Raw genomic sequence first — 13,939 nt, forward strand, 5'->3', positions numbered from 1 at the left:
ATGTTACAAGTTAAAAACAATGCATTCTTGGGTCAAAAAATAAACAAAGGCAATTAATGATAAAATTCACAAATAGCGAAATTTTTTTGTATGTGTTTGTGTATGTGTGTATTTGTGTATGTGTATATGTTGCTGGGGACCGAACCCAGGGCCTTGTGCACACAAGGCAAACACTCTACCAACTGAGCTATATCCCCAGCCCACAAATAGCAAAATGTTAATTGAAATAAAAATATAATACTCCTAAATTGTTTTACAAATTTAACATAGTTCTTTGTTCTTTATCTTCCAATGTTACTGAGGATTGAATCCTGGGACTCAAACATGCTAAGCAAACTCTCTATAACTGAGCCACATCCTCAACCCTTTTTATTTTCTTTTTGAGAAATTGCTGAGTTTGGCCTTTAATATTGCATCTGCCTACTCACCCTCCCAAGTAGCTGGGATTGCAGATGCGCACCTGACCTCAGTACAATTCTTACCAAAATCTTACCTGTCTGTGGGCCCAGTGGTGTATGCCCGTAATCCCAGCAGCTCGGGAGGCTGAGACAGGAGAATTGGAAGTTCAAAGCCAGCCTCAGCAGTGGCAAGGTACAAAGCAACTCAGTGAGACCCTGTCTCTAAATACAAAATAGAGTTTGGGAATATGGCTCAGTGGTTGAATGCCCATAAGTTCAATCCCCAGTACCTCCACTCTAAAAAATCCTACCTATCTTTGCAGAAAATGATAATCTGGTCCCAATTTTTTTATGGGAACATAAAACAATTCTAAAAAGAATAAAACGTTAAGAGAACACACAGAGATCTTGAATTCAAAACTTAGCACACAGCTGCAGAAACCAAGACTGTCCAGTAAGTATAAGGACAATCCAGAAACAAACTTGCACATTTATGGACAATTTGTTTTTGTGCAAGAGTATCCAAACAGTTCAATTGGGGAAGGAATGCCCTTTCCAAATTGTGCTGAAACAACTTGCTGTTCACATTGCAAAAGAATGAATGTGGACCACTACCTCACACCATATACAAAAATTAACCCAAAATGCATAACAGATCTATACATAAGAGCTAAAAGTATAGGCTGGGCGTGGTGGCACCTGCATGTAGTCCGAGCAGCTCGGGAAGCTGAGACAGGAGGAACAAGAGTTCAAAGCCAGCCTCAGCAATGGTGAGGCGCTAAGCAACTCAGTTAGACCCTGTCTCTAAATAAAATATAAAATAGGGCTGGGGATGTGGCTCAGTGGTTGAATGCCCCTGAGTTCAATTCTGGTTCCAAAAATAAAAAGTAGAAGGTATAAAAAAAATGGGCAAATTATCACGATCTTGGATTAAACAGTGATTTTTTTTTAGATATGACACCAAAAAAAGTACAACCAACATGAAAAAAGATGAACTTGTATCAAAGTTTAGAAGTTTAGCCTGTGCTGCTGGTGGGAGGTGGTGGAACTCTTAGGAGGCGGGGTTTAGGGGAAGGAATTTAGGTCATTTGGATGTGCCCTTGAAAAGGACATTGGGACCTTAGCCTGTTCCTGTCTGTGTCTTTGCTTCCTGGATGCCATGAGGTGAGCACTTTGCTCCACCAAAGTTCCCCCTGCCATCATGTTCTGCCTTGGTACCAGCCCAAAACAATGGCACCAAACAGCCATGAAACTGTGAGCCAAAATAAAACCTTTCCTCCTTTTAAGTTGTTTATATGAGGTATTGGGCCACAAAGACAGAAAGCTAATAACATCAGTAGCCATCAGAGAAATGCGGATCATAATGACATCGAGGCCCCACACCGATTGCACTAGGATGGCTATATGAGAAAGATAAATCTTGGTGAAGAAATGTTAAAACTGGAACTTTCAATCACTCCTAGGATAAATGCAGATTGATCGAAATGCTTGGAAAAAGGGGAGGGGCATGGGGGCAGGAATGATGGTGGAGTGAGATGAGCTTATTACTCTAGGTGCGTGTATGACTGCACATGCGGTGCGGTTCTACACTGTGTACAACCAGAGGAATGAAAAGTTGTGCTCCATTTGTGTACGTCTGCTCTCATGTATAACTAACTAGAACAAATTTAAAAATGCTTTGAAAAACATTCTGGCTATTCTCAAAAGGCTAAATATTGAGGCACCATACTAGGTGAATGGGTTAATAAGTTGTCTCAGGATTGGGTTTGCTGTAAAAGCCTGTTGGGCTGGGTCTCACATTGATTCCCTGTCTCTTGCCACTTAATAACCTGCAGCACCTTGGGATTCCAACAGCTACAAGGACTCTTGACCTTGTATCATAACTGTGAGCCAAAATAAACCTGATTATAGTTTGTGCAGTCTGTGGTATTTTGTTATTATCAGCAGAAAATGTAACAAAGAGAATATATAAATTATGAAGTATAATAACATTAAAATCTTTGAACCAAAAATGTAGAATACTACCAATCACTTGAATTTGCCTTCTTGTTCTCCATACCATGCTTCCTATACCTCTTTGCCATATTGCATTGATTTTTTTTATAAAGAGTAATTTTATTATAAATGTCACACATAACATTGTTTAATTGTATTTATGAGTTGAATATAGTTTTCTAATAATTTTTTTTCATAAATATTTCCAAAATTTATCCATGTGGTTTTATATAGTAATAATTGATTCATTTTCATGGCATTGTACTGATCCATTGGATTAATATACCAAAGTTTGTTTATCTGATTGTATCTAAAGTTTGTTTGCATAATGTGCAGTTTTTGTTGTTGTTGTTGTTATTGTTATTGCTGCTGTTGAACTGTTTTTTGTTGTTGTTGTTTTGTTTTGATTTTTGCCCCTTATAGTAATGGGGATTGAACCTAGGGGCATTCTGCCCCTGAGCTGTCCCCCCATCCCTTTTTATTTTTTGAGACAGGGTCTTGCTAAGTTGCCCAGGCTGACCTCCAACACATGATTCTCCTGCCTCAGCTTCCTGAGTTGCTGGGATTACAGGTGAGCAACACCACACACAACTGAACATTTTTGTGTTAAGGTACATAAGTATAAGCTTTTGTTGTGTGGGTTTGTTGGGCATCAATAAGGTATACAATGCTCAACTTTTTAAGATAGCCAAATTGTTTTCTGAATTAGTTTTTTTCCAGTTCACACCGTAAAAAAACAATGTGTAAGAATTACCACTGATCCATACCCTCTTGAGCTTCAGTACTAACCATATTGGGTTTTACCAGTTAATCTATTTGGATATAGAATTATATCGGTCTTAATTTGCCTTTCCCTAGTTCATGGCATGTCTCATTTATTTTTTGTCTATATGTTTGTATTTCTATAAAACTTCCTGCTATGTCTTGTTCATTTTATCTTGAGTTGTCTTATCTCATTTATTATTTGATTGGTTAGCAAACAGATTAACCCAGTCCTAGCACATGCTAGAAAAGCTCTGGACTGCATCCCCAGCCCTTTTTATTTTATTTTGAGACAGGGTCTTACTGAGTTGCCAAGTCTGGCCTCAAACTTTTGATCCTCCTGTTTCAGCCTACTATGTTGCTGGGATTACAGGCACGCACCACCACACCACCTCACCCCACCCCAGGACTCACACATTAGGCAAGTACTTTACCACTGAGCAACCCCCCACTCCCAGCTCTCTCATTTATTTTTAAACAATACTTAATGAACAGGAATTACAGGTATCTCTGTGCATTTTTGGTTTCTCTTTGCTCTTCCTAACTTCAGTATTGTCAAATTTATTCTCTCTCTCTCTTCCTCTCAATGCTTGTTTTTCTTACCACATGATGACCTGTGAAGTATTCAGGCTTGCTGTTGGTACAGAAGCACTTACTGATCTGGTTTATCTGAGGTTATGTTGCTATATATCATGGCTGTGCAATGACAAAAATATATATTAATGCAGAATGTCTGCTAACTTATAGTTAGGCCAAAGTTCACAAACAACGTGAAATAACTAATCATTAATGTGTTTATACTTGATAGTTGATCAAATTTAGGGCATTGAGGAGAGAGGTAAGTCACTTGGAAAATTTTGTGCATGAGATTGCTTACAGAAGATAAGCAAAACTGCCAGTAAAAGCATAGGGAATGTAAATATTGGTAACTGTTGCATAACATTTAGTAAAATTCAGCTTATTTCTGGAAGAATAAAAATCAACTAGTTGGTCTAATTTTGCGCATCACCAGAATTTCTGATTCTTTTCAGCCAGCTTAAATCCTTTGCTGTCACATAAGCCACATTTTCGGAGATCTTTGGAATCAGGATACTCTTCATGTGGTACTTGGTGTAAAAGATAAATTTCCTATAATTTTTCTTCAAGTTTAAGAGGTTTGTCTTAATCATCTAAGAATTCATTTTAGCATGTAGAAAGAGGAAGGGATCTAGTTTCATTTTTCCCCTTAGGTGTGTAATTGTTTTGCTGTATTCTGTTTGTTTTTGTTTTGATATTGGGAATTGAATCCAGGGATGCTTTAGCCCTGAGCTACATCCCAGCCCTTCTTTGAGACAGTATCTCACTAAATAGCTGAGGACCTTGCTAAATTAATGTAGTCCAGAAGACGCCTACCACAATCATAACAAGTTTCTCTCCTTGTAAGCAAGATTGTTAAACCAAAAACAAAACAAAGAATATCAACAGGATTTTTGCAGAGAACTCATTGTGGATTGAAGCTTCCTCTTTTTTGTAAAAGCTTTCCCTTTCTATTTTCCTTGGTAGAAATTTGTGAAACCTCTGTCCAATGTAAGAATATGGAACAAAGAGTCGCTGTTATGTAACCAACCCCTAAGTATAAATGTCAAAGAATTTCCATACTCTGGGTCCATAGATTTTTTTGGCAGCAGCCCCATTGGAACACTGCAGCATAATTAAGCCTGCTTCTTGAAAGTTCCTTGGGTATCCAGCTGCTGGGTTTCTGTTCTCTCTCCAGGTAAACTGGGCTGACTAGGCTGCACGAAATAACCACACAAGAGACACAGATACCTTTTTCTTTGGGGTCACTATGACGGCTCCTCTGACCTTAAGGGTCCACAGAAAGAGAGAGCAAGAGCACACACTGACCCCTTTTATTGAGGAGAAGCTATTTAAATGAGGCAAGGGGTCAGATTTCAGGGGGCTGAGTCTATCTTCATGATGTCCACTGTCAGCAGTTGACTGACACCTGGGTAGGCCACACCCAAGGGCAGAGTAAGAGAAGGGGACACACACAAGGCACTTCCATGGAAGATTCTATCCTAAACAGGGCAAGGGGTTATATTACAGACGAACAGGTGAGCCTAGCTTCACCCATGGGGCTGTAGCAAGACACACCCATGCACCCTCGAACCCAAGAAGGGTGGGGAAAGCTCTACCACATTTCTGTGACTGAGCGCCTAAGCACCCAGCCGGGGAGTATGACTCAGTCACATGTAAGGTTGGTCTCCCACATCCAGCCCTATCTGTCCTGCATCAGAATGACTGAGGCTGGCTGCAAATTTGTGGTCCTCCCACTTTAGCCTTCTGAGTTGCTGGGATTACAGATGTGTGCCACTGATTCAGCTTCACCATTCATTTAAAATTTTAAAAACATAAAGTAATATTAATTAATTTTGTTTTATCTGCTGAATATTAATATTACCCATCCTTTTACCTTTTAACGTTTTTATCAGTTTGCTTTTTTAGCTGTCTTTTGTAAACAATACGAATACTTTAACCTCATGTTTTTTAGTAGAATTTAACCCATTTACATTTATTAGAAATGACAAAATCTTCATCTCTGATTTTTATGCCTTCTGAGTTTTATTCACTGTTATTTTTTTGTTTTACTTTTTTCAATTGTTTTTGTTAATTTCTCTATTACTTAATACAATAGTGCCATTTATGTGTTTATTCATTCATTTATTTGTTTATAAAGGCATAGACAACAATTTATTTAAGAAAGTAGGTCTATATTCAAGGGAGAATGAGGGAAGTCCCAGGATATGCCTTTAGGGTAAAGCAAGGAGTAGATATTCAAGAGAGAATGTTTGCTCTCTCCAAAGGGGGAGAGAGCAACTCTGTGGTGTGTGGCCTCAGTGTTATAGAGATAGTTGTTGGGGTCGCTGTGACGACCCCAACACTAGAGGTGGATGCAGGGTGGAGCTACACAATATCATGCCAGTTTTCCCTGGACTTGAGCTTTGTCCTGTGTTACAAGGGTGTGGGTAAGGGCATGTGGATCAGGGGGTGGGCAATTGTTCCCAGGTACTTTTGCATCTCAGTGGTTCATGGGTTTTTCCTTTGAGACTCAGTATCTTTTTCTTTATTCTCAAATTCCTATCCCATTCGTACCTCTCAGACATTTATCCCTTTATCTTAAGGATTGTTGAGGGGTGAAGATTTATTTACTATGGGAACTTGAGACTGGCATGGGACAATGACCCTGCTTAGTGTAAAATGTTTCATTTTGACTTATCTAAAGGAGGTAGACATTGCTCTCAGCTGTGTGGATGGATTGTAATTCTTGGGTTGCCATCCACTTAATGTAGAATTTGTAATCTGGAAGATATAAACCCTGTCTCTAAGTAAGAATAAAAAGGGTTGTAGCTCAGTGATAGAGTGCCTGTGGGTTCAATCCCCAATGTGAGGCAGGGGGAGATTTCCTAAAAGCATTCTTTGAGAGCATTTCGCTAATGATTGGGGTCAAGAGTGAAACAGTATCATCTGACTGTATCCTTATCTGAAGTAAAGAAAGCTACCTTTTCCTTACTTTCAACCTTATCCTTTTTTTGCATCTTTGTTCATTTAATTTAGAATTTTCTGCCCCAGATTTTACCTTACTTTTATATTACATACACATTCAAGAATAGCTTTGGATATATTTAATTCTGCTGTAGAGCCAAGTCTACAATTATTTTGATATGTGTTTTAAGTCGCTTCAGAGCAAACTATCAGATTTTCTTTTTCTTAAATGTTGTACATAATAAGAAAGTACACAAATTCTCATTGTGTTTGATAATTTTCACAAACTGAACACATTCATAAAACCTGCACCTATATCAACAAACAAATTTTCCCAAATTTTCACTTTGATTTTTTTTTTTTTTTTTTTTTAACACAGCACGGTAATTGTTCTTGATCTTTGTTAAGATGAAATTGGGCAGTGCACACTGGTCTAACTTATTTAAACTCTAGGCTTTTGCAACTCATACTATTGTATATAACGAAAGAGCAGTTATTGTTGATTATACTTCACTGTGCAACTATCCTATACATCAGTGTTCCAGTGTGCTACTGATTGGCATGTGGATTCTTTCTATTAATGGGGTGTTATAATGTTGCCAAAGAAAACTCATACTTGTTTTTTGGACTGTAAATAAATATTGAAATCATTTTTTTGTTTTCATTGACAGGTGAAAATGTAATTAATTAAATCTGTAGAGATAGTCTTTTAACACTATTTTAATATTGTAAATAAACTTAGTGGAGAAATGCATTTGAATATGATATCTTAAATTCTAGGATATGAAAGATGGCAAGTCCAGATAGAAGTGAACGGAAAATATTAAAAGCCAAAAAAACAATGCCTACAAGTTGCCGGAAGCAAGTAGAGATCTTGAATAAGTCTAAGAATGTTGAAGCTCTGAGAACAGCAGAAATTGAGAGTAATGTTCCGAGTGGTAGTCAGAATTTAAGTACTGGGGTTTTAACTAGCAAGTGTAAACATTCTGAAAATGTTGATTCCTCACTCAATTCTAACAAAAATTCAGTGTTCTCACAGAAAAGTATAGTGGTTCCTAAGAATTTAGTAAAACCAGTAGAAGAAATTGTTGATTCAAAAACAAGACTGGAACATAATGATGAACAAGTTGTGTGTCATTACCAAAAGCCAAGAAGAACATTAGATTCTCCCAGCAGATTGTTTATACAAAGGGCAGAAGATTCCCAGAACACTTCTGAAACTCATCTTGAATACCAGACAAAAGTAGAAGGATCTTTTTTTGAACTGGAAGAGAATTATAATCTAAAACCTATTTGCTGCCCGCCCGACGTATTGAGTGATGTAGTTCAAAATACCTTGAATGATAAGAGAATCGATAAGATGGTTTCCAATTTAGAAGCAAACTCCAATTCAGAGTCACTTTATAAGAGGCAAAATGACATCTTAAGTCCAAACTCACATTTTCTGCCTGTTGAGAAAACATCTTGCATGGTAAATTTAGTTAATTCCTCCAGCTGTATTGCTGACATTTTGAAAACAGAAGAATCCAGTAGAACCTGTCATTCCAGCATTTCATATTGTGAAAGTACAGACTCAAAGTGGCAGTCATTACTCGACACTGATGGTAATAACAGTAAGTGTATATTTTTGCCTCTTTTATAGAAATTAATTTTTCTTTGGGGATTTTAAAACCTCAAATATACAAATAGGTGAGTTTGTATAGACTATATTTAAAGAAAAAGTGAATGATGACTATAATTATTTCAGAGTAACTTGTTTATGAACTCTTTTTTGGTGGGGAGGAGGAAGAGTATTGTGAAAAGAGACTATTTCAACAAATCTAGCTTTGCTGTTGCTAATTGGCTTTATTTCCAGTTCTTGAATTAGGCAGCAGTCAGGACCAAAAATGTTTCAAGAAGCTCTTTCCCACTACACAACAGGTTGTATTTATAGCCAAAGAAAAGGCAGCAACATACAGAAAAGGAAGTGAGGTACAAGAGTCAGCCTGATCTGATTGGTTATAGCTCATTTCCAGTTTTGATCAGGTGGCCACTTCTGCTTTCCAGACAGGTACTTTTTACATGAGTAGGTTGCAGAGTATTCAACACATCAAGTTAGGTTGTAATTCACTGCACATCCAAAAATGTTCAGGCCATCTTTTAACTACACAAGTGGCTTTAGACCAAAGTTGATTCATTTTAACTGTATATAAAGGAAGTTATTTTTGCTGGGTATGTTCTGCTGGGCGAGTTGGCTCAAGCCTGTAATCCCAGCGGTTTGGGAGACTGAGACAGGAGGATTGCAAGTTCAAAGCCAGCCTCAGCAATAGCGAGGCACTAAGCAACTCAATGAGATACTGTTTCTAAACAACATATAAAATAGGGCTGGGGATATGGCTCAGTGGTCAAGTGCCCGTGAGTTCAATCCCTGGTACCAAAAAAAAAAGGAAGTTACTCCTGACAAGGCAGGAATCACTTTCCTGTGAGAGCAAACAATCTGAAAACGTGGCTTATGGCAGTTGTTTGGTTCATTTCAATCATGTCTCTTGTTATTTTGAAGTTTTGTTTATTAGAAAGAGTGGATTTTCAAAATTGTTGATGAACTCATTTCCTTCCATGGACTTGGCCTGTGAATTACATGGTAGGTAAAAGATGATAGATAATGTTATATACACACATACATATATATGCTTGTATCTGTGTGTGGAGAGAGGAGAGAAACACCAAATAGTTAACAAATGAAGTCCTAGGTTGTAAAACTATTCAAACAGCAAAAGTAAACTTGAATATTTATGTTGGTTATTGAAATATAAGAAAATACTTATAGAATTTCGAGATTTTTTTTCTAGTCTCAGAGTAATAATTTAAAGGATGAATTTAAAATTGTTTAAAAATGATAGGTTCGCCTGTTAAAAAATATATAGCATTAAGTAATTGTAAAAGTAATGTAGGATCATTGAATTAGCTAAGCAAAGGATTAAATGATGTAGTTTGACTGGTTTTTGTTGGTATATGTGTATTACATAAGTCTGGAGTGGGAGTGTATCTGAGATCAGAACCATACTTTATCAAAATAGTCTTTTTTTTTTTTAAACAAGTTTGTGGGAACATTTTTATGCATCAAATTTTCTTAAAAATTTTGTTACATTTTAGTTTTTCCATTTGCTTAGAGTGTCCCCAAATTAGGGATTCCCATTTTCTTCTCAAGAAAGAATATTTTTATTTCTAATCTTTCCATCTCCCCAAGGCCATAATCAAAAGAAGAGGACGCTTTCAGAAAACAAAGAAAATGTTAAACGCATGAAAACTTCAGAGCCAATTAATGAAAACATTTGTGTAGCTCTGGAAAAGCAAACAGCACTACTGGAACAGGTAAAATATTGGGGTTTAAATATTTGCCTCAAAAACATTTTTTGATTAGTTAAAAAAAACATTAAATAAACACATTTTTAAAAATATTCAATGTTAACTAACTTCTCTCCACAGTGACATGGTACAGATGATTTTCACTTGATGCAAAGCTGGTGCATGAAAATCAAATGAGCAGACAGATAAATTATGTCCCTTACCAAAATATTTCTAGGTTCTTGAAAGTGGGGGAATTGTGTAGATAGTCTAGTTGTAGGAAAAAATTCTTTTTTAGTCAACCTTACAGTCAGATATGTGTGAGTCTGACATTGAACAATCTTGAACTCTGCGAAACAACGGGAGCTTTTCTGCTGGTTATGGGTTCCTTGGTGGCAGGTGGCTGTTTGTAGACTTCATCATGATTGTTCAGTTGAGATCAGACTGTCCAGAGTCCATTGCAGAGTTCTTCTGAATTCAGGTTCACTTACTGAGACTTCCACAGCAACGTGGATGTGCTGCTCTCATTTCTGCCCCACTCATCTCATTGTTTTGTGGCCTCCACACGTCTTCTCAGCTCTGAAATGAGGTTCATTGAGCTCCGATTCTGTGGCTGTAATGAGATCCTGTTTTGATGATCTGGCTTTGCTTTTTCACTATCACTGGCATCTTATCACTATCAGAAAGTATGTGGTAGAGCAGATGTTTCAGCCATAGTGAGCCAGAATTTTCCACACCACGTGATCGGTGTGTTTCGGGGGGGGGGGGGAATATATATTATATATTTTATCTCAATAAGCACTACTGCATTCTAAAACGGACCATCACAATTATATCGCTATATGTCCTAGGACCATGTATTACCTATTAAAGGAAAACTTTTTTAAAAGATTGATGCAGATCCAGCTTCAAAGGTAAGTTAGCAGTTTTCCTCTTTCTATCTCCTATTTTCTTCCAAGAAGATCAAAGTAGACACTAATTTTAAAAAGTATGCAATAGCTGGGCAAGGTGGTCCACTCCTAAAATCCCAGCTATTGGGAGTCTGATGCAGGAGGATCACAAGTTTGAGGCCAATGTAGACAACTTAGCAAGACCATGGATATACCTTAGTATCAAAGCACTTCTGGGCTCAAGCACCAGGAACACCAAAAGAAAAAAAAAGGTGATTGTTCTTTTGCTGGCAGAGAAGGGCAATCAAACCTAAGGACCATGTTATCAGGAAGAAGACTGGGGCTTCCCAGTGATGGGTGGCTGCATTCAGAAACAGTGGGAATGGACAAAATGTATCCTAGACTTTGGACATTTTAATTTCACTGGCATAGAGTTGTCAGTACCCTTGTCTACTTCACAAAACGGTTCTTCTCAGTGAGTTGAAGGCATCTGGTTTCTTTACATTCTCCAGAGAAAACTTGGATTTAGCAGTCCTCTTTTCCTAGGTCAAAACAGCTAGCTTTCCCCTCGTGTTATTCCTGTCCAGACATTTCTCTCTCTAAACCTGTCTCTATGTTTATCTTGTTTGAATCTCATAGATATAAAGCCTTCCCATCCTGACATTCTTTTTCCCTGTTGAGAGTCCTAGAGCTGTTGTCTCCTGAGATCTAGGAAGGATCTGGACCTAGCTGACTCTGTTAGGTTAGAGACTTGGAAGGTTTTTCCTCCAGAGTCTAACTGCACTCTTTAAAAAAGTGAGGGCAGATTGTAAATTTACATTTTCTACAAACTTGTGGCCAATGTGGTTGCCACTGCAGGTAGACCTTCCACCAGATTCCATAATGGTGCATACATTACCATTGGTACAACACATTTAATAGGCATTTTATGGAATCCATTGTGCCTTCCATCTGTATAATAAACATCACAAAGTGAGGACAAAAGTTCACTCTAAAAAGAATTACCCCTTAGTGGGCAAGTCATCAAGTTTAAGGGTCTCCCTCAGATAGAGGTTTTTTGAGCTCATTAATAGTTGAAGATCATTGTTTTCGCTTATGTAGCCAGGATGAATCATTGGTGGTGCCTGTTAATTGTACAACTTTCTAAGCCTCTTTCCAGGAGATTCTATTTGGATCCAGGATGAGGCCAAGTAGTTGTGATTTAAATATATATTCCACTTGATTCTTCCTTTCCAAGGAAGTTTTTCAGAAACACATGTTCAAAGCATTTAGATATGTTTCTCTTAAGATTTATCTGAGCATGACCTTCACATATTACCCCAGCCAATGAACTGGCAAGCACATAGTAACCCACACTGTCAGTAAAAATAGTATGTGTTTCTGAGAATTTTTTTTACAATTATATTTTGAGTGATATGTGTGTGGATAGACATATATATATACATACATATGTATGTGTACGTGTGTGTGTGTGTGTGTTTTTAGTAAGCACTACGGAAAAGACCAAGCAGACATAGACAATGTTGAATATTGAAAATAAAAACGAAAAATCTTGGAAATAATCAAATAACATTATAGACTAAAACTAATCATCAGGTGAATAGCAATATAAAAGAATTCAACCTGTGAACTATGCATTTCAGTTGAGCACCATGTAGCAAGATATTGGGGGCAAGATATAATTATCGCTAATAAACACCTTAAATGTATCGTGACTGGTGTCTTTATTAAGAGAGTCTACCTACTTTGTAATGAAATTTGTTTACAGGAGAATATACACTGAAAAACTGCAGTGTTTGTGAATGTATTGTGCAGATCAGTGGCCATTGAGATTAATTATGCGTCCTGAAAATAGGCCAATCTATTTTTTTTTATTGAAAGTGCAGATTATATAAAGTGCATTAATCTTTCATGTAATAGCTACTACAAAGTGTTAGAATAGCATTCATTTTTCCAGATAGTGTGAGTCATTGCATATTTGTCCCTGGCTTTTTTCCATTTTATCATAACAAAGCTATCCCCTAAAATACTATGGAAATAATGGTGAATTTTTTGCATATTTATTCTCTCATTTCAATATGGAACTACTTCACATGTTATCTTATTTTGTTCCTATAAAATCCTTTAAGTATCCCTTATTCAGCAAACATTTTTCTATGTCCTCTATCCATTTTGGACAGAGAAAACGAAGCCCAGAGGTGTTGTGACTTGTCAAAGACCATATGGCTTGTTAATCATAGGGTCAAGTTTCAAACTTGGGCAATTTGTTCTGTATCTACTGTAGACCACCCAACCATTTTCATCAGGCTCTGGTTTTCAGATAAGTAGAGCTGCTTTTTATGGACTACGAACTTGTAAGTTTGATAATTAAAAATCTAAATGGAGCCGGGTGCTGAGGCACAAGATCTTGAGTTCAGAGCCAGCCTCAGCAAAATCGAGGCGCCAAGAAACTCTTTGAGACCCTGTCTTAGGACTGGGGATGTGGCTTCATGGTCGAGTGCCCCTGAGTTCAATTCTTGGTCCCCCCAACCTCCGAAAAAGTGTTTGTGTGTGTGTGTGTGTGTGTAATATAGCTCTGTAATTGTTTCTACAATGGATATTATAGAATAATAATCAACTGGAACTACAAGAAGCTAAAATTAGCAATTTGAGAATAAATTTAATTTCTAACACCTTTATATATTGTATATGGTATTTTTTTATTCTAATTAGTTATACATGACAGTAGAGTGCTGGATATGTTCTATTGAGATTAATATTCAAGTTTTATATAACTTATTGCTACAGTAATATAAATGGAAACATTAAAAAGTTAATCTAGAAAAAGAGCAAAGCTATTTTTAAAAAGTAAAAAAGTTATTTGAAATTTGAAATCTGAGATGTTTTTGTTTTTATTTTAAAATTCTAGGTCAGACATTTGATTCGTCATGAGATATGTAGTATAAATCACAAACTATTTGATAAAAAACTGAAAGAATTGAACGAACGCATTGGGAAGATGCAGTGCAGGAATAAGCATGAAGCAACAGCTGATGAACTCTTCGTAAG

General features: G+C 37.0%; 1 protein-coding gene across 14 annotated transcripts in view; it reads left to right on the top strand.

Moving 5' to 3' along the window:
* Positions 1-13,939, top strand: part of Atf7ip2 (activating transcription factor 7 interacting protein 2) — a 47,587-nt gene that overhangs the window by 11,282 nt on the left and 22,366 nt on the right. For 4 of the 14 annotated variants that reach the window (XR_009226913.1, XM_058579847.1, XM_046445354.2 and 1 more), the window contains exons 2-6: positions 2,888-2,964; positions 3,505-8,290; positions 9,217-9,297; positions 9,904-10,028; positions 13,800-13,934. Coding sequence is in view for 13 of the 14 variants with exons in the window: in XM_058579847.1 (XP_058435830.1) it covers positions 7,468-8,290; positions 9,217-9,297; positions 9,904-10,028; positions 13,800-13,934 (1,164 nt within the window). In the remaining variant the exon portion in view is untranslated. The other 10 variants (XM_058579837.1, XM_058579821.1, XM_058579839.1 and 7 more) reach the window with 10 other exon arrangements.

The sequence above is a fragment of the Marmota monax genome, unplaced genomic scaffold (genome assembly GCF_021218885.2).
Source record: "Marmota monax isolate L192 unplaced genomic scaffold, Marmota_monax_Labrador192_F-V1.1 WCK01_AAM20220418_F8-fsc00035, whole genome shotgun sequence".
Classification (NCBI taxonomy): domain Eukaryota; kingdom Metazoa; phylum Chordata; class Mammalia; order Rodentia; family Sciuridae; genus Marmota; species Marmota monax.